The sequence below is a fragment of the Camelus ferus genome, chromosome 9 (assembly GCF_009834535.1).
Source record: "Camelus ferus isolate YT-003-E chromosome 9, BCGSAC_Cfer_1.0, whole genome shotgun sequence".
NCBI classification, from domain to species: Eukaryota; Metazoa; Chordata; class Mammalia; order Artiodactyla; family Camelidae; genus Camelus; species Camelus ferus.
In genome coordinates, this window is record NC_045704.1 from 56,596,946 (window position 1) to 56,616,171 (window position 19,226).

General features: G+C 48.9%; 1 protein-coding gene across 1 annotated transcript; it reads right to left on the reverse strand.

Annotated features, from left to right (window-relative positions):
• Nucleotides 1-1,184: 1,184 nt before the first annotated feature.
• On the reverse strand, nt 1,185-13,924 carry KCNG4 (potassium voltage-gated channel modifier subfamily G member 4). The gene is made up of 3 exons (XM_006183965.3): nt 13,854-13,924; nt 11,350-12,112; nt 1,185-1,955 (listed from the first exon to the last, which is right to left on the reverse strand). The coding sequence occupies exons 2-3, from the start codon at nt 12,097-12,099 to the stop codon at nt 1,185-1,187; spliced, it is 1,521 nt and encodes a 506-aa protein (XP_006184027.2). The 5' UTR covers nt 12,100-12,112; nt 13,854-13,924.
• Between the last annotated feature and the right edge of the window lie 5,302 nt (nt 13,925-19,226).

A 19,226-nucleotide genomic window follows, 5' to 3' on the forward strand; every position in this document is an offset into this window, starting at 1 on the left:
CAACATTTCCTCTCTACCTACCAAAACATCCAAATCCTCTCCACAGCGTCTCCTCCCAACCCACCTTTCCGGCTTCATCACCTGAAACATCACTCTGTAGCCAACCCCTCTTCTGCCTCTGTGAAGCCCTCTGTGAACTGACTGCCCGGAATTCACTGCTCTTTCCCCTCTGCTCAGGATGCACTGCTTTTATCTCTTAATGATTTCACCCTACTTCGGCCTCCTACACTGGGTGCAAAGGACCGAGTCTGTTAATGAATGAATGGATAAACAAATAAATTCATTTAAATATCAGCTGAGGACAGCTATCCTCTGGCAGTAAGGGGTCCAGGGAACAGGCAAGGGGCAGATTCTAAGGCTGCATCTGTGGTGGCTTAGCTGAGAGTGGAAAGCTGAGGTCCTTGCAGTGCTGGAGGCACCAACATCAGGAATGGTTCTCTCAAGAGACAATGCAGTGCCTGGCAAGAGTTAGCCTCTGTCAAGGCCAAGGTCCGGATAATTGAGAAATGTCCCACCAAGAGCCCAGTTGGCCATAGAGGGCCTGCTGTGCTGGCAAAGAGCACTCCTGCCCAGGTCCCAGGCATGTTAGGAAGGATGGCAGGCCACCAGCCCCCATGGTAGGATTTAACGCAGAGGCCAGTACTGCCTTCCTGGCTAAGAGCTTCCAGAGCTGGGGGGCAGGCCGCTGTGTTAGGAAAATGTCATTGGTGGTGTGAGCAGAAGGAAAACACATCAATCCCCGCGGAACCCGTGGTGAGGCTGGCTGGGGAGATTGATCAGAAGAGTTTACAGTGACTGGACTGTCCAGTTCCTGGCGGTGGGTTGGCCCAGGAAAGAAAGTCTTAGGGAAGAAATGGAATCCTGTAGGCTTGATTCTGCAGGCATCTGGAACCCAGCCTGAGATGTTGAAAACTCTGCTGGGAAGAAAACGAAATTGGAGGGAGACAGATCTAATCCAGCAAAATTGGATGTGCTCAGGGACTGGCAAGGAGGGAGGAAACAGCAAGTGGCTGGAGGACCAAACATCTTTGGCTTTGAGTCCCTCTTGGCTTCGGAAATGCCCCGCCCCTCTCTGGCTCTTGAAACATACCACCAAATGATGGAGGCCCTGGTGTTCTCCAGCTTATGTCAGCCAAGGGCAATGGGTTGAAGTTCTGGCATATTCAGGAGGTGGAGGGATTGAGTTAAATGTATGCAATGGGCAAGGCAGGGCCCTCCAGGATTAGATCATTGACGTCGCTCATGAGTTCGTGTTCACTAGCCGTGGCGGCATTTTTCAGGCGGCGGAGGCGGGCCTGCAGCTGCTCTTGCTCCTTCTTGAGCTCCAGGTAGGAGTGCGAGAACGTATGGAAGATGGACGTGGCTGGGAAGGCCATGATGAGGATCCCGCTCAGGATGCTGCTGAGGGCCACCATCTGGCCCGGCACGCTGCTCGGGACCATGTCTCCGTAGCCCACCGTCGTCATGGAGATGACGGCCCACCAGTAGGAGGCCGGAATGCTGGTGAAATCCAGGACCCGCCCAGACTCATTCTCGGCCACGTAGACCAGAGGGGAAAAGAGGGTGATGGCCACGCAGAGGAAGAGGAGGAGCAGGCCGAACTCGCGCGTGCAGCGGCGCACCGTGAGCCCCAGCGTCTGCAGCCCCAGCGAGTGGCGGGCGAGGCGCATCACGTACAGGATGCGCAGTGCCCGCAGCACGCGCAGCGCCAGCCCCACCTTCTCCAGGTAGGAGCTCCTGCCTGGCCTCTCGCCGTCCTCCTGGGGCTCGTCCGACACGGCAAGGGACACGTAGTAGGGAAAGATGGCCAAGATGTCGATGATGTTCAGGGGCCCTTGGAGGAAGCGGCACTTGTTCCGGGCCTGGACAAACCGCAGGCAGAGCTCCAGGGAAAACCAGGCCACGCAGACAGTCTCCACGATGAAAATGTAGTAGCACTTCTGCGAGCACTCCCCCTGAAGAGGCGACAAAGCGCAAGGTAGAGAGGGGATGGGCCACAGCGCTGGAAATGGAGAAATAACGACACCGAAAAGTAATTCCATAGGTCTGTATGAGTATTGATTTTGAGTCCATATATAGAGATTCTCCATATATAGTGTCTCTGTATTAAATATTATGTTTATATTCTAAATATTACATCTATATCTATATCTCCATCTCCATCTCAATCTATATCATCTCCATCTCCCTCTGTGTCTATATTTATATCATCTCCATCTGTATCTATATCATCTGTATGTATATCTCCATCTGCATCTGCATCTCCATCTGTGTCTATATCTATATCATGTGTATTTATATCTACATCTGTATCTTTATCTATATCATCACCATTGCCACCTGCGTCTATGTCTATATCATCTGTATCTATGATGGATGAATGAAGGAATGACTGAAGCCAGTTGACTGAGTGAAAAGCAAGATATGGACAACCACAGGTTTCTTTGGATTAAAAACCTCTGAAGTGGAAAAAGAAATTATTTCCAGTGCCTGGGCTCACAGGAATACTAAATGGAAATGTTCTTTTCATCTGGTCTTTGGAGAAAGAAATGTGCTAGACTGCCCTGATCTCTATTTTTCCTGTCCAGGGCTGGGCAGCTCTCTCCCCTTCCTTCTATCAGGTCTACTAAAGAGGTGGGAGATGGTGGCGTGCAGTTGAAGGCGTGGAGTCCAGAGTGTCTGTGACCCAGGTTCAAATCCCACACTTCCACCTACTCAGACAAATTATTTGTCCCCTCTGGACTGGGGGGTTCTCTACCCTGGGAGAATTATGACAAATGGAAATGATGCAGTTAAAGCAATTAGCTGACTACTACACGGAATATTGTAGCTACCTGTATGAGATGATTCACTGGTCACAGACATACCATGCCTAGTGGGTTTAATGATATCAATCAATACTCTTTTCTCTTCTCCTGGATTTTACAGGAAGCTGAGGAAATTCTCCAACACAGGAGAGGTTTTTACCATAGGGTTTGTGTCAGGATTCTGGAAGGCTCAGGAGTTTTGGATCCTGATTCCCTAGTCCTGCTACAAACTTGCTGTGTGAACTTTCTGTGGTCACTACCCCTCTCTGGGCTTAGCTTCATCTTCTTTTTGGCTTTTTTGGGGGGAGGGAGTGATTAGGTCTGTTTGTTTGTTAGTTTATTAATGGAGGTACTGGGGATTGAACCCAGGACCTCATGCATGCTAGTATGCACTCTACCACTGAGCTATCTCCTCCCTCCTGGGGCTTTAGCTTTTGATGAAGGAGGTGGAAAAGAATCAGTATTTCTCAAAGCTGATTCATAACTCCTGCATTAGAATCCCTCAGGTGCTTGTTATATATGCGGATCTGGGGCCCCCAATCACAAAATCAAAGTCCTGGAGTGTGGGGCCCAGGAATCTGTATTTTGGCAAGCCCTCCTGTTGACTCAGAAGCACCTGGAAGTTTTTCAGACTCTGGGCCAGATTTTTGTCGCTGAAATGGGAGTTTTTCCTTTGGCATAAGAGCCTCTTGTGATCTGGAAATCGTCTTCCTAGACCAGTGACCCAATAGCTCAGGATGGTGACTCCTGGGAGGCAGAGAAGGCTCTGTTGGTCTTCTCTCTGCCTCTGGAGCTGGATTTTGGCTATTCCAGGCATGCGCCTCCCAGCTTCTGCCAGCCACCTCCCTGCACTGCAGCAAGCACTCTGCCCTGCGTTGCTGCTCCACTCCGCATCCTAAACCAACCTCCCAGCCCTGGTCCTCAGAGAAATGCTCCACTAGAGGCTGGTGTTGGGGCGGTGGGGATTTATAGGGCTTAAGATGAGGAAATAATTCCCAGGCCAGCCAATATTTGAAGAAAACTAGAACAGAAGGAAAGCAAAGAAAAAGTCACTCTTCCTCTCTCCAAGGAAGTTTCTGGTTGTAGGTAGGATGAACAACTCATTCTGGTTTGCTAGAACTTTCTGGATTGTGCAACAGAAAGTCCCAGGTCACCAGAACCCCCTGAGTCCTGGGCAAACCCGTTTGGTTGGTCGCCCTTCTGGGGGGCTTGTCCCTGGAGGAAATGGGGTGTGAATGAATGTCACAGATGCAGGACAAATGAGCCAGACTTCTGTTTCCATCCAGGTGAAGTCCAAGAGCAGGCAAAACTCGTTGGGGGTGGGCAGTATCACCAAAACAGCGGCTGCCTCTGGGTAGGGTAGGGAAGGACTACAAAGGGACCTGAAAGAACATTCTGGAGTGATGGGAATATTCCATATTAAACAGGGCTGAGGGTTTAAACAGCGCCCATTTTTTACATTGGACAGCTAAGACTTGTGCATTTCAATGTATGTAAATTTTACCCATAAAATAAAAAAAAAGTGAATGATCATGATGCAAAACGATTGAGGGTGGGAGGGGAAGAAGAGAGAGAGAACCAGAATGATGGAACGTGGACAACTGTGAAAGCTGAGTCATGGGTACTTGGGGACTCATTATATTATTCTGCTTACTTCATAAATGCCTAAAATTTTCCATTATGAAAAAAAAAATCAGACTTGGTGGGAAGGGTATAGCTCAGTGGTAGAGCACATGCTTAGCATACATGAGGTCCTGGGTTCAATTTCCTGTACCTCCACTAAAAATATTAATTAAAAAAATTTTTTAAATCAGACTCAGAAATCAAAACTACAATGAGATATCACTCTACACTAGGATGACTGTGATCATAAGGACAAAACACAGCAAGTGTTAGGGGAAGGGGATTAAGAGGTATGAACTACTAGGTATAGAATAAATAAGATACAAGGGTGTAAGGTACAGCACAGGGAATATAGCCAATATTTTATGATAACTTTAAATGGAGTATGATCCTTAAAAATATCAAATCACTATGTTGTGCACCTGAAACTAATACAGTAAACCAATAATACTTCAATTTAAAAAAAGCGTTGGTGAGGATGTGGAGAAGTTAGAATCGCCAAATGTCATTGGTGAGAATGTAAAATGGTACAGCTGCTGTGGAGAACAGGTGGATGGTCCCTCAAAAGGGTAAACATACATTTGCTCTATGACCAAGCAATTTTGCTTCTAGGTATATACCTGAGAGAACTGAAAACACACATCCACACAAAAACTTGTACATGAATATCCATAGCAGTACAATTCAGAACAGGCAAAAAGTGGAGACAAGCTAAATGCCTATCAATGAATGAATGAATAAACAAAATATGGTCTAGCCATACAGTGGAGTATTATTCAGCTGCAAAGAAGAAGGAAGTTCTGACACTTGCTACAAAGCAGATGAACCTTGAAAACCTTAGGCTCAGTGAAAGAAGTCAACATAAAAGACCACATTTGTAGAAATCCATTTCTATACAATGTCCGGAAAAGGCAAATTCGTGAAGATAGAAAGTACATTTGATGGGGGGAGGGTATAGTTCAGTGGTAGAGCACTTGTTTAGCATGCACAAGGTCCTGGGTTCAATCCCAGTACCTCCATTAAAATAATAAATAAGTAAATAAATAAAAATCTAATTACCTACCCCCTCCATAACAAAAAACAAAACAAAAAGAAAGTACATTCATAGTTGCCTGGGGCTGGTGGGACTGGCGGGAATGGGGAGGAACTGATAACGTGCACAGGCTTTCTTTTTAAGGTGATGAAAACGTTTTGGAACTAGATAGTGGGGATGGTTGCATAACTTTATACTGATTTGTGCTACTCTTTAAAAGGCTGCATATTACAGCGTAGGAATTATATATGAATAAGAAACCAGAGCTGGAGTCTGAGTGGCCGAGCCGTCCCAGTGAGGGTGGTCCAGCAGCCAGGCCCTATTCCTTTCCCAAAATTCCTAAGCAGAGCTGATCTGCCAGGCTGTGGGGTCAGAGGGTGGCCAGGGCTTTCTGAGAACAAGCCATTGTCCCTGAGAGACCAGCTGGACAGGCTGTCCAGGCAGACGGTGGCAGGTGCAGCGTGGGCCAGTTCTAGAATTCCATCTGGGAGGGACTCAGGGCCAAAGTCTTGACCTTGGAGCCTTCCTCGCATCCTCTGTCTCTCTCACAGCCATGCCTGCCAGCTCCCTCTTTGGGAAAGCAGCTAGAATCGGCCACTTCTTACCCTCTTTAGCTCAATGCCAGTCTCACTGCTCCACCCAGCAGTTCAGCCTCTCTCTCTTCTTTTCCTTTGCCTGGCCATGAATTCCATTGGTGCCTCTGGCCCTGGGCTGTTTTCTCTGAGACTCCCAGTGCCTGGCAGTGCTGACTCATGTCTCTCCCAGGATCCAGGTCTTTCTCTGCCACCCTTCCCTTCTTCACGCCCCTTCCGTGGTCCTCTCCCACCTCTCCATCCTCTCAAGCCCCAGTCCCTCTTCCCAGCCGCCCCTACTCCCCAACCCCAGCCGGCACGCAGGGGATCTGAGGAGGGTGTGGAACTGAGTGGGCGGGGGTAGGAATTGGACCCACTGAGACAAGCATCCCCAGGGAGAAGGGACAGCGTGCAGTACGGGTACTCAGGAAAGGAGGGCCCTGTCCAGAAAACAGGGGGTACTGCTTGTGAGCTAGGACACAGGGAGGCTCAGCCAAGGGGAAAAGCCCACAACCCTCAAACCAGGTTAAGAAGAATTCCCTAAAGCAATTACCAAATGTCACTGAACACAGAGAAGCTACAGAGAGCCAGCTGTTCTTTACGGAGCTGATTCATGAGCCAAGAAAGAACCAGGGAGGAGGAGACACTGGTTCCAGCACAAGCCTTTTTATCAAAGGCGAGGAGGAGTTGGGGGTGGGGGTGGGTTGCAGCCCCAAAGATGAGCTGCACCTGTGCTGGGAGGGTGTTGTTCCATCGAGGGGGCCCCAGTGCTTCCTCCTGGTCTTTAAAAATCTCTCTGCTCCTTCCTCCCCTACCCCAGCGAGAGGTGGAAACCGCCACACAGATTGCCAGGGGAAGACTGAAGCAGAGCCCTGCTGTCCCACCCCAGGCCCCGCTGTAGCTCTGCTCCCACCGGTGCACTTTGCACAGCTGCAATCAGAGTACGTCCCTTTGCAACATCCCCGGAGTCCTAAGCAAATCCCCGGGTAGGAGTAGAAGCTAAATTGGGAGGAGACATGAGAGCACGTGCTGTGCTTGTCACTGGTCCCCAGCACAGAGCCGACCCTCGGGGAAGGTCTGTTGAGTGCACAAGTGAATGAAGGATGCTGGCAGGCACTGGAAACAGATGTTTGAGACTACTGCCTGCTACCTTGGCGGCTGCCATTTAGGTTCAACAGAGCAGGAAGAGCATTTGATGAGCAAAGTAGACAGGAGGAGTGTGAACAAGTCCCAAAGGTGGGTGAAAACAGGCGGTCCTGGCTCTTTGCCAGCATATGATAAATAGGACCATCAATCCCATGCCTCCCTTGGAACAGGTGTTGTCATTATCCTCTTTTATAGGTGAGGACATAGAGGCACCAAGAAACAGAGTGACTTGTCCAAGGGCAGAGCCAGGGAGCAACAGGCTGGGATCCCACCCCAGCAATAGCAGAGAGATTCTGGCTCCTTCCCATGAATGATACTGTTTGTAGCTGTTGGGGGTATCTCAGTAGCAGTAAAGAGGAAGAAAGAGGGCAATAGAAAAGGAGTGAGTGTTCGATGGCAGTTGCCCAGTAACCTCCAGCCTCCCCCAGAGAGAGGGCAAGGTGTTCTGACCAGCAGAGAAGGTGGCCACTGGCTACATGGAAAGGGCGCTAGGGCTGAATGGCAAGGTTGACAACCGCAGTGGAGGACTCAGGCAGAGGGAAGCAAAGAACCTGGGGAATTGCACTGTTCATCACTGAATGAAGGATAAACAAATGGCGGAATAGACAGTGGAATATTATTCAGCCCAGAAAAGGAATGCAGTACTGACCCAGGCTACAGCACAGATGAACCTTGAGCACATTATACAAAGTGAACAAAGCCAAAACAAAAGGTCACATATTGTATGATTCTATTATCTAAAGTGTCTGGAATATGGAAATCCACGGAGACAAAGCAGGCTGGTGGTTGCCAGGGTCTGGGGGTGGGGGCTGGGAGTGGCTGCCTGATTAGTCCAGGGTTTTCTTTAGGAGTGCTAGAAATGTTTTGGAACTTGATAGAACTGCTGGCTGCACAACATTATGAATGTGCTAAATGTCCCTGAATTGTTCACTTTAAGATGGTTGATTTTATATTATATGAATTTCACCTCAATTATAAACATGGAGCTGGGATGCTCAGACTGTAAGCTCCAAGAAAGTAAGAAATTTGTCTTAACTGCAGCACGTGGAAGAAAGGACTTGGTAGGCACTCAGTAACTGTTGTTGAATGAATAAAAGGTAAATATTGTGACTTCCTGTTAACAAGTGAATAGGATGGTGACTAACATTTTTTGAGCACTTTCTAAGTGTTGGCATTGTTTCAATCGCTTTACAAGAATTAATCTTTTAATCCTCACCCTAACCCCTTGAGGAAAGGGCTAATAGCATCCCCATTTTACAGAGGGAAACTGAGGCTCAAGGAGTGACTTTCCAGAGATAACTGAGTTCATGAAGGATGAAGCTAAGATTTAAACCCAGAGTGTCTGTACTCAGAACCATCGTGCTGGATAGAGATGCACTTCACCAAGTCCCGCTGCGTTAGAAATGCTAAGGACCATCGAGACTGACGATCTAGACTACAGACAGAGCCGCCCAGCATTGGAAGCCAGTGCCATCCCAAGGGGTCAGGTTTTAGAGCCAAGTGGAAGTGAGCTCAAATCTGAGCTCTGCCACTTACTAATTGTGAGCTTAAGAAAGTGATAAAATTTCCCTAAGCCTCAGTTTCCTCATCTGTAAAATGGGGAGTAGCAGTCATATCCAATTCCCAAAGCTGTTGCAAGGAGTCTGTCCATCCTGTCAAATGTCAGCCTCCTGGGGGAGGCACTTAATAAGCATCAGTTCTCTCATCCCTTCAGGGCTGAGCTCCCCCAGGGAACCCAGCAAAGTCCGAATGCTTCTGAAGGTGCTTAGGCACTTGGCTTGGTCCTTTCTGTCCGTACTGCCTCCTCCTTCTATTTTAATTTGCGATCTCAGGCACATACCTTGAACCCAAACTGCCAAGTTGACTCAAGGGATGTTGCTCGGAAAAGTTAGAAGAAAAAGGAAAAGGAAAATGCTTTCTTCGCATGTGCTCTAACTCTCCAACCCAGCGTGACACCTCTTCTGTGTCTGATGGAGGATTTCGGTGGGGTCACATCCCCTAGGGACGACTAGGCCCCAACAACCCCCCAGGCACCGCCTGCCCCCAGGAGCAGCTGCCCAGCTTTGCAGTGGTGCTGAATTGCTGCTTTCAGACTGGTGTCCCAGAGGGCAAGTACAAAATACCAGGCATGTATGCCCGGGAAAGAACATCATCTTTTTATGTAAATGTAAGGGCACAATTTGAAAGAACAAAGCCTACCTCATCCTCAGCCTCCAGGCTCCCTGAATTGCCATCTAAAGGGGAAATAGATACATTTTTGGGAGGGCTGTGCCTCCCAGCCTCTCTCCAGGCAGAATACCCAGGGGTGGTTTCACAGCTGCACAAAGGTCGCAACTGGACAAGGGCATCACTGCTCTTATCCGGGCAGCAGAAATGGCTGCCTGATACCCTGATTCTGCGGACCTCTCACCCACTTCTGTTTTAATTTTTTCAAGTACCAATTACATAAACCTGGGTTCACACCTTGAGTAATTTTCAAAGCATTAAGCTTTGAAAAGAGCTTGTCCCTCTGCACAATTTAAATCCTGGCTCCCTGAATATCCTTAAGAGGAACAGGCTTGTGAAGAATCCAGGGGTCCTTTCTCAGCAACTGAGATCAAGGGCAACCTTGGGGGGCAGGGGATGGAGTCTGCTTATGTTGTCCTAATCTTTTGCAGTTTGGGGGGTTTTTGTGGGGGTAATTAGGTTTAGTTATATATTTTAAAAAAAATTTTAATGGAGGTACTGGGATTGAATCCAGGACCTCATGTATGCTAAGCATGGGCTCTACCACTGAGTTATAAGCTTTCCTCCATCCTAATCTTTTTATTGCAGTGTCCACGTGTAAATATTTCTATGAACAAGCAGGCTCTTAAATCACATGATTTCATGCTAAAGAATGAAAAAAAGGCCTGCGATCCAATCTACAGCTACAGTCCTCTCTATGGGGAAAAAACTGAAAATCAAAACATTTAGATTGGTTTGCTTTGGGACAAAACATTTATAGGTTGGACAAGATACATTTTATTCAACAGATATTTATTGAGAGCATACTCCGTGTGCGGCACTGGCTGGTTCTCCATCTAAGTCCTCTCGTTCTGGAAAGTTCTCTGACCCTCCCTGGGATTGCCCTGGGATATATGTTTAAGGGAAGGGAACTTTCATCAACTGACACCAGTTGTCAACCATATGCAGCCTGCACTGCCTTATTTATGTGCTTTGTTGATTGTCTCTCTGTGTCCTCTACAATGTAAGCTCTCTAAGTTAGGTGCTGGGGAGCCATGGAGGAGTATAGAGCAGCATCTTAGCTAAGGAAACAACCCAGTCCTCAGTTTGAAGCTCTCCAATAACCTTTTCAACAAAACATTAGGTTCTGACCTCATTTCTTAGACCATCTGGCCCCCTGGGGGTTTGGAGAGTCTCCCACAGCTTCCTGGAAAGAGAATCCAGGAAGGGGACAGCAAACATGTCTACTCTGGCCTCCGGGGGCACGGTCACCTCCAAATCAACTCATCTCTGAGTTCTCCATCCAACGGGACTGACTCGGAGGCTCAGGAACGAGGGCCCAGAATCTGCCATCATCGGCATCTTCACTAGGGAAGCCCTTGGAAGCCAAATGCCCTGAGCCAAATGCCCTTGGAAGCCAAATGCCCTTGGAAGCCAAATGCCCTGAGTTTCTTTATCTGAAAATGGAACTGGGATGCCCATGAGAATATTGGCTTAAGAAGGCAGGGAATCTTGGCCTGGTCTAGTGCACAGCACAGAGTAGCTGCTCAATTAATATGCAATGAGGGCACTGAGTGTGTGATCCTCCACATTGATCTCACTTGTCTGATGGAGGAGGAGACTGAGGCTCAGAGAGGTGGAGCCCATGGTCACAGAGCCGAAAGTGGTAGGGTTGGATCTGCTCAGCCCGCTAAGACCAGAGGGGCTTTGTGCGTACCCAGCGTTCTCTGTCAGATGCAGGGCCCTTCATGATTTTCATGGGCCCCCTCCATGCACCTCTTTTTCCAAGAACCAGACATAAAAATAATCTCTTATGACCGCATTGGTCTGAAAATGAATACAAGCCACGCTAGATGATATTCACTTCTTTCCTTCTGGTTTTAAAAGAGATGAAAACATATCTGTGGGCCCTCCATCCCCAGGGTCCCAAGCACCATGCGCAGTGGAGAAATGGACCACTCACCTGGTCCTCCTCGGCCCTCAGGTCGGGCATGGTGCTGACACACAGGCTGACAGCCGTGGTGGCCACGAAGAGGATGGACAGACAAGCAAAGACCTTCCCGGGGAGCCCGGACTGCGGATTTTCCACCATCTCCCGCAGCCGGTTCATGAAGAGCCCCCAGCGCGATGTGTGCACGGCAGGGCGGCAGGCCTCCCTTTGCTCCTGCAGCGCCTCTTCCCTGCGCAGCTCGTCCAGCTCGTCCAGCTTCCGGAGCAGTTTCCGCAGGCAGCATCTCTCCAGGTTGGCTTGTTCAATCCCCCAGTAGGTCAGCTCCTCCTGGAAGGACAGCACACACATCTCCCGGAGGTGGACCAGCTTGCCAGCCGCCAGGAAACTCACAATCACCCCGAAAGCGCTGGGGCTCCTGTCAAAGAAGAACTCCTGGTTATCCTCGTCATAATCATCGCATAGCTGCGCAATCTCCTCGTGGCTCCGGCAGAAGCGGAGTTTGCTCAGGCGGCTCAGCGGGAACTCGTCCAGCGTGCTCCAAGGAAGGAGGTACCGCCTGCCCCCTACGTTGACCAGGATCTCTTTCTTCAGGTCCGCGGTGGGGGAGGCGTCCAGCGCACCCACCTTCCGGGCCCTGCGGTAGTAAATGCCCTTGATGGAGCGTGACTCCACGGCGCCATGCAAGAACTGACTCAAAGGGCTGCAGGAGCTGAAGTGATGGTGTCCGGGATACAGGTCCTTGTCTCCGGAAGGCATGGGCATGGCCGAAGACGTCCTGGTACCCGAAGGGACAAGAGCAAGAAAACGGGGGACACATCAGTCTCAGGGCCAAGTCCTAAATAGCACGGACATTTCCTCACATTTGCTTTCCTGCAACTGCATCTCCATCCTTTATTCTTTTAATCTTCCATCCAACATACATCTATTGGGCACCAGCTATGCACTTGGGATCTATCAGTGAACAAAAGGAGATGATGATGACATCCCTTCCCCAGATGAGCATTTACTTATCTCTCAGAAGAATCCCCCTGGAACAGGCATTACGTGGACTGGGACTTGGGGAGCTCTGTCATGACCTGGACAATTCAGAGCTGTGTCACTTCCAGGCTGTGTGGTCTTGGGCATGTGGCTTAACCTCTCTGATCTCAGCATCGTTATGCCAATGACAAGACTTGTACCAATCTTGCAAAGTAGAGTTGTTGGAAATACAGCTTAAGAGTGTCAAAGGTTCTCAAGTGCAGGACCAGGTTCCGATCCTTTAAAAACTGCCACCACAGGTGGGTTTCTTAGCCCCTCTGAGCCCTTTGCTTTATCTGCACAGCTGGGGTGATTTGAGTGCCCACCTCACTGGGCAGAGTAATATACATAAAGTGTAAATTAAGAACACTTCTAGTCATTTCTGACATGCCAGGCACCAATCCCCATGCTTTGTCTATGTTAACTCATCTAAGAACCCCGTGAGGTAGACATTAGTACCTCCATTTTGCAGATGAGGAAATTGAGGCGCAGAAAGGTTAAGTAATGAGGAATGTGGCTGTGCTTGGCATAGCGTCTGACTCTCAGGAGACACTCTACAATGATGCCTCTTACTTGCTTTCGCATTTGGAGGGCTCTGCTGTCAATGACGGCGCTCCTCCGTGTTCACTGGGTGTTTGTCTCAAACACTTTGCTGTGTGACCTTGAGCCAGTTACTTCCCTTCTCTGGGCCTCGGATCCTGTCATCTGTGAAATGAAGGGGCCTCTAATACTCTCTCCATTCCAGACCTATTTAGGGCTCTTGACTTAGAGGAAGGGTTTGAGATTGAGCCCATGCATTAAAAAAAAAATCATTGCCACAATATTTCTCATCCTCAGTCTCCTGCAACCATTTCCCGTGTTACGCATTCTAGCCAGAGCTGTTTCCAAAGCATCTAAACCTTACATTCCAAGATGCACTCCAATCAAGAGGAAAAACTCAGCAGCTGAGTGGAAATAAAAGTTGCTCTCAATTTCAGAGCCAGTTGGAGTCCAGCAGATAGTGAAGAGTTGAATCACAGTCTATGCATTTTACACTTGCCCCACCACACAATATTCTGCTATTCTGCATGAATTACTTCATTTGCAATGTATGGCCAGAGGAAGATGAGCAGCCTGCGGAGAGAAGAGTATTTTGAAATCAGGGAAGCCCTTCTCAAGGGTTCTTGTTTTCCGCGAGAAAAAAGCCAGACCCAGAGTACTGAAATGACTTGTCCAAGGTCACATAGCAAGTCCCAGTGCAACCAAAGACACTGTCTCCCAGCGGGGAGCTCTTTCTTCAACCCAAAAAACTGCCCTTTCTGCATTCACTGCACAAACTCAACTTTGCAACCCACTGCCCCCCACCTCCCCAGGAACAGCCGGCACCCAAAGCCCCTTCCTGAGCCTGGGAAAGGGATTCACTCACAATAGCACTTGGCCAAGGATGTTTAAGAGCATCCTGCAAATAAATCCCCACCCCTGCAGCAAATAGTAACTTCTTCTCCCAAAGTTTAACTCACCCTCCTGTCTCAGCGAGCCCATTTCCAGCTGTTTCTCTGTCAGGCAAGGGAAGCCCCTGTCTCAATGCCCAGGGAAGAGACAGGTTTGTGGTGGAGATAAAGGGGAAGGAGAGAAAAATCCCAAACGCAGCAGTTTCTGGCGGAGTTAGTTTTCAACCTTTCTTCCCTCGCCTCCTCCAGAAACCAGAAGTCCGTTCATTCTGCATCTCTCCAGCAGCTGCAGAACTGCTCAGGGAGGGGTGGGGTGGGTTTTCAAAAAGGATCCAGAAGCCCCTTTCCCCGTGAGAGGTGAGGGTCTGAGGGGTTCATGCTGGGAGGGAGCCGGGCCAGCTGTCCTGCTTCAGCGGCAGGCTCTGCACTCTGAGTCCCACGGGGACAGCCAGTGTGGTCCTGCAAGAGAAGGGGGTGGGGGATGGGAAGGGCTTAGAAATAATCTCTCCATCAGCCAGGCAGCAGGCAGGAGCAGCAGCCGCTCTGCCAACCGCTTGGAAGGCAAGGAGAGCTGCCCTCCCTCCCCTCCAAGGAGGAGCATAACTCGGAGGGAGTGGAGGGCAACTTGAGGCTGGGGTGTCTGCAGCTATACCCGTTCCTGGCATCCCGGAGGCTCCCTGATGATGGGGAGGTGTGCAGGTAGAGGCTGCAGGAGGAACTTTTTCTACCTTTAACTAGCCCATGCCTGGGACAGGTTCAGTGAAACCCAGCATCCGAGCGCTGGGTGGGCGTTCTGGAGGCTGCGTGACAATCAGAGAAGAGGCGTGAGCATGCAGTCATACACGCCTGGATCTCTGGCTCTGATGTGAGTGATTGGGTGACCTTGGGCAGGTGACTCCATGCCTCTGAGCCTCAGTTTCTTTATTAGTAAAAAATATGAGAAGAAGAGAGGGTTCAGGGGGAGTCACCCCAGAAGGCATGGGGAAGGCTTCTTCTGTGGATTTGGCAGCACGATTGGGATAGAGGAAGAGACCCAGTTCTAGGGCCTGGATCCTGGCCTTAGCTCTGCACTACCTTGCTGTGTGTCCTTGGTCAGTCACTTTGCCCCTCTGGGCTCAGTTTTCTCACTGGTCAAATGAGGACAGTGGAAGCAGTGATGGCTGAAGTGGCAAAACCATCTTCTCACGTAGGTGGTCCATGTACATTGGCTTTTATTAATTTTCTTAAGAGGTTTTGAGGCTCGGTCTCTTGGCTTCTGAAGGTGAGTTATTATTATCAGCTTCATTTTGCAGATGAGGTCTGGAGGTCTAGGGAAGAGGCTTGCTCAAGGTCACCTTGCTGGTTGGAATGTGTACTTAACAGAGACTTGGGGTTCTGATGCAAGGATCTGGGAGTGAGGAGGTCCAAGCTTCAGCCTTTCAAGGCTACCTGGACGGGGTGGCCGGAGCTGCTGGCCTCAGTGGGCTCTCTGTGGCCTGGGCGATGGGATGAATCCAAGCAGGAACAGAGGAGCCAACAGAATGGAGGTGGTCTAGGGCAGCAATTTTTAAATGGTGTTGCCAGAAACCTAAGGATTCTACAAAAATGATCAAGGGGGCTGGAATGAGGAAAGACAAAGGGGAGGGCAGGGGGATGGGAAGCTGCCTCACCATGGCAGCCTTCAATCTGATCAGTTTCCTACAGTGAGTCTGTAAGTGTAACCCAAATAAATGCTGTGGCTCCACAAGGCCCAGTCTCCACACTCAGCCCACTCCAAGGGACCCCAGGGCACCTGCTAGTGATGGAGAGCCTCTGCCCCCTTCCCCGACCCCTCAGCTCTCTCAGACCCCACAGCTGCTCCAGCACCTCTCATAGACCAGACTCCAAAATCATCTGTCCAGGTCATTCTGGTTTTTTCCCCTCCTCTTTGTCTCCTCACCTCCCCCAGCATTTGTCACTTAACATCTCTGGCCATATCTCCCCCAACCTGTCTCCTCCCTCTCAGTTCTCTTTGGATCTGGAGTGCATGGGTTCAGATCAAGAATTTACCATTTCCCTGCTGGGTGACCTTCAGCAAGTTTCTTAACCTCTCTGTGCCTCAATTCCCACATCTGTGAAATAAAGATGACAGCACCTGCCTATTGGTTTGTTGTGAGTATTGCACAAGTCAATTTACATTTCTAAAGCACTTAGAAGATGTTCTGGGCAAGCAAAGCCAGTCCCATTTAAGTGCTTGCTGTTATTAGGATTATGATCTTAGCAAGTCCAAGTTACCCAGGAAGATTTTGTTAGAAGAAAGGAATCTGCTGTTTAAAATGTTTTTTAGGAGGAAAGTTGAGGGGCGCTGATCTAGAGTGAGCCCCTCCTAACTCGTGGAAGGACTGAGACCCAGAAAAGGGGAGAAAGAGTCTGAGCTTGCAGGGCCAATGGCAGGCCAGGCTCAGGTAGGACTCGCAGCTCAGTGCTCTTTCCATGGCCACAGTGCCTTCTATTAGCCCTGTTGCTTTGGCCAGGCTATAGAAACTTTGAGCTTAGTCTGGGGTCCAGGCCCAGGGCGTTCATCAAGTACTTCTACAGGGCTTGGTAAAGTTCTGATTCCCTTTCAGCTTAATGCCACTGCTTCCTGCCCACAATATTCCTGCCTGCTGTGTTCACTAGACCTCAGCTAACCAGGAAACGTAGCCAGGCCCCCATCCCTTTCCAGCCTCCTGAAGTCTGGGATACAGGACAGCCAAAGCCAGCCCGTCCTCACTGTCTTCTGAAAGACTGCCGCCTGCCATGCTTTCTGATACAGGGATGGCCTGTGACCAGGTATGAGTCTGCCAGGGCTGCTGGAACAAAGCACGCAAAGGGAGTGGCTTAAAACAACACAACTGTATTATCTTGTAGTTCTAGAGGCCGGAACTGCCAAATGGGTCTTCTGGGGCATTATCAGGGCAGCATTCTTGCTGGAGACTCTAGGGGTGAATCTATTGCCAGTCCCTTGGGGCTGCCCACATTCCTTGGAGGGTGGATGCCTCTCTCTGACCTCTGCTTCTGTCCTCTCATCACCTTCGAATTTGAAGATTCTTAATCACATCTGCAGAGGTCCTTCTGCCGCGTCAGGAACATATTTGCAGGTCCGGGGGATTAAGATGTAGATATCTTTATGCCCAGTGAGGCCCATTTTGGACTTTTGGCCTCCAGATTTGTAAAATAATAAATGGATGCTGTTTCAAGCTGCTAACTTTGTTTATTACAGTAGCCATAGCGAATGGATATAAGCCCTGACTGACAGGCAGGTCACAAACTAGCCTTCAGAGATACTTGCCATTTGTTGGGGAAAAGGTGCTGGGAGGCTTGCCTGTACAGCCAGGCCTCCCAACACCTGCTTCCAGAAATTAAGATCCATCCATTCGTGCCACAAACACTTACTGAGATCTGGTCTGCTGTGGCTGTCACTCACTGGCTGTGCGACTTTGGGCAAGTCACCATCCCTCTCTGTGTTCGCATTCCTTCTCTCTCCCTCCCAAAACCTCTCAGGTTCCATCCCCAGAGGCAACGCCAATGGGAAATTTCCTTTCCTCTATATAGTTTTGTATTTTTTTTTAATGGAGGTACTGGGGATTGAACCCAGGACCTCGTGCGTGCTAAGCATACGCTCTGCCACTGAGCTTTACCTTCCCTCCCTCCTCATTTTGTATTGTTGACTGTTTTTTTTTAAATCATGGGCATGTGTTGATTCAAAAACTTTTTTTAAAGTTAAATTAAAAGGTGTCTTGGTTCCACTGGGAGGGGGAGCCAACATGGAAGAAAGAAAGAGATCATTTCTCAGAACTCCCACTGGAATGACCTCATCACAGTCCTTGGGGGTCCCCACAGTCCACTGGGGTCATTCAGCATGTCCTCATTGGGGAAACCAAGGCATCCTAGTAATTTTCATTATAGACTCTAAGTAAAAGCACATTGGGATCATTTCCCACTGGGAGTCCCAAAGTCCAGGGGCCTCCAGGAGCCAGGAAGATGACACCAGGCAGGCTGGCGGGGGCTGAGGGTTATTCAAACCCCAGTTCACAAAGACCAAATGTGGGTCCTGTGTTGTGGTAGCTTTACACTTTGAAAGCAGAACTACAACCCTGAATTTCATGATAAATCTCTCAAATTCTAAATGTTGCCAACTAATGAGAAATTTACAAAGCACCATGGAGCTCACTGCGTGCACATCTGATGACTCAGCAATTCCGCTCCTAGGTGGCTACCCGGGAGAAACGTGCACATCTGCTCACCAGAAGGCACTGGTTAGAGGGCCTGTCACTGCACTGTTGTAACAGCAGCCAATTGGAACGCCCACTCACAGGAGAGTGGGTCCATAAATCATGTGTGCTCCTGCAGTGAAATACCATACAGCAGTGGGGGTGCACACACTTCAACCATTTGCAACAGCATGGAAGAATCTCATAGTCATTATGGAGACAGACACAAAAGGGCAGATACAGCAGGATTCCACTGACAGAACTTTCAAAAACAGGCAGAACTAATCTATGGTGATAAAAGTCTGGAAAATGACTGCCTTCGAGGGTGCAGAGTGAGTTCTGGGACCTGATTACAGAGTGTTTTGAATCTGTGCAAGTGATGTGTGTACTTTAATATGTATGTTGTATTTAAATTGAAAAACTGGGTCTGAAAAACAACTATGAAAGATATTTTGGAAAATAGAAATTTAATTATAGACTGAGTATTAGATGATGTTAGGGAATTATTGTTAATCAATAACTATTTCTTTTTAAACCACCACTGCTATGGAGGGCCAAATAAGACATATCAGTGGGCTGAATTTAGCCTTGGGCACCCAGTTGAGACCAGATAATCACAAGTGAATGGCTTTGAAGTGGCTGGGCTTTCAAAGCTGTTTCAGCCCTGGAACCTCTGTTTTTTTGTCAATCACCGCTGAATCCTGCAGTTACTCCCGGCTCTGTCTCCACCTGGACCAAGCCTGCCTTCCCTGCCTTCCAACTTGCTGGAATTCTGAGGACCTAGAGACAACCCAGCGATGAAGATTTGCCTGACCATCTCCCTCCTTCCTTCCTTCTACCTTCCTTTTCTAGAAGGAAGGAGAGAGATGGTTGGACCAATTATAGCTGCCTCAGCTTTCTGTTTAAAAATATTGCTCAAGATGTAATTATTCCCAGTGAAAGATGCAAGCTCTTTCTGAAAGTGAGTCTGTCCTCCGGCGGTTTGCAGAAGTTGGGGACTGGCAGGGACAGTCACTGCTACAAAGGCACAGCCATTGCTTCTGAGTGCCAGACAGCTGAGTCCTTTTTATTGGATGTGGGATTGCCCTCCAAGGAGACCAGATGTTTTATATTCTGGTTGGGGGATTACAGTGCAGAGCATGTGCTGGGGTCTCAGCTTCCCCTACTCTCTAGATGCTTGTAGATTTTATTATGACGTTTTTCAAACAAGCAGAAAAATTGCAAGACTGGT

Coding starts and splice junctions, on each gene's coding strand:
- KCNG4 (XM_006183965.3), bottom strand. CDS start 12,099: ATGCCCATGCCTTCCGGAGACAAGGACCTGTATCCCGGACACCATCAC. Junction 1,956..11,349: donor TGAGGGCCGAGGAGGACCAG/GTGAGTGGTCCA, acceptor TCGCCTCTTCAG/GGGGAGTGCTCGCAGAAGTG.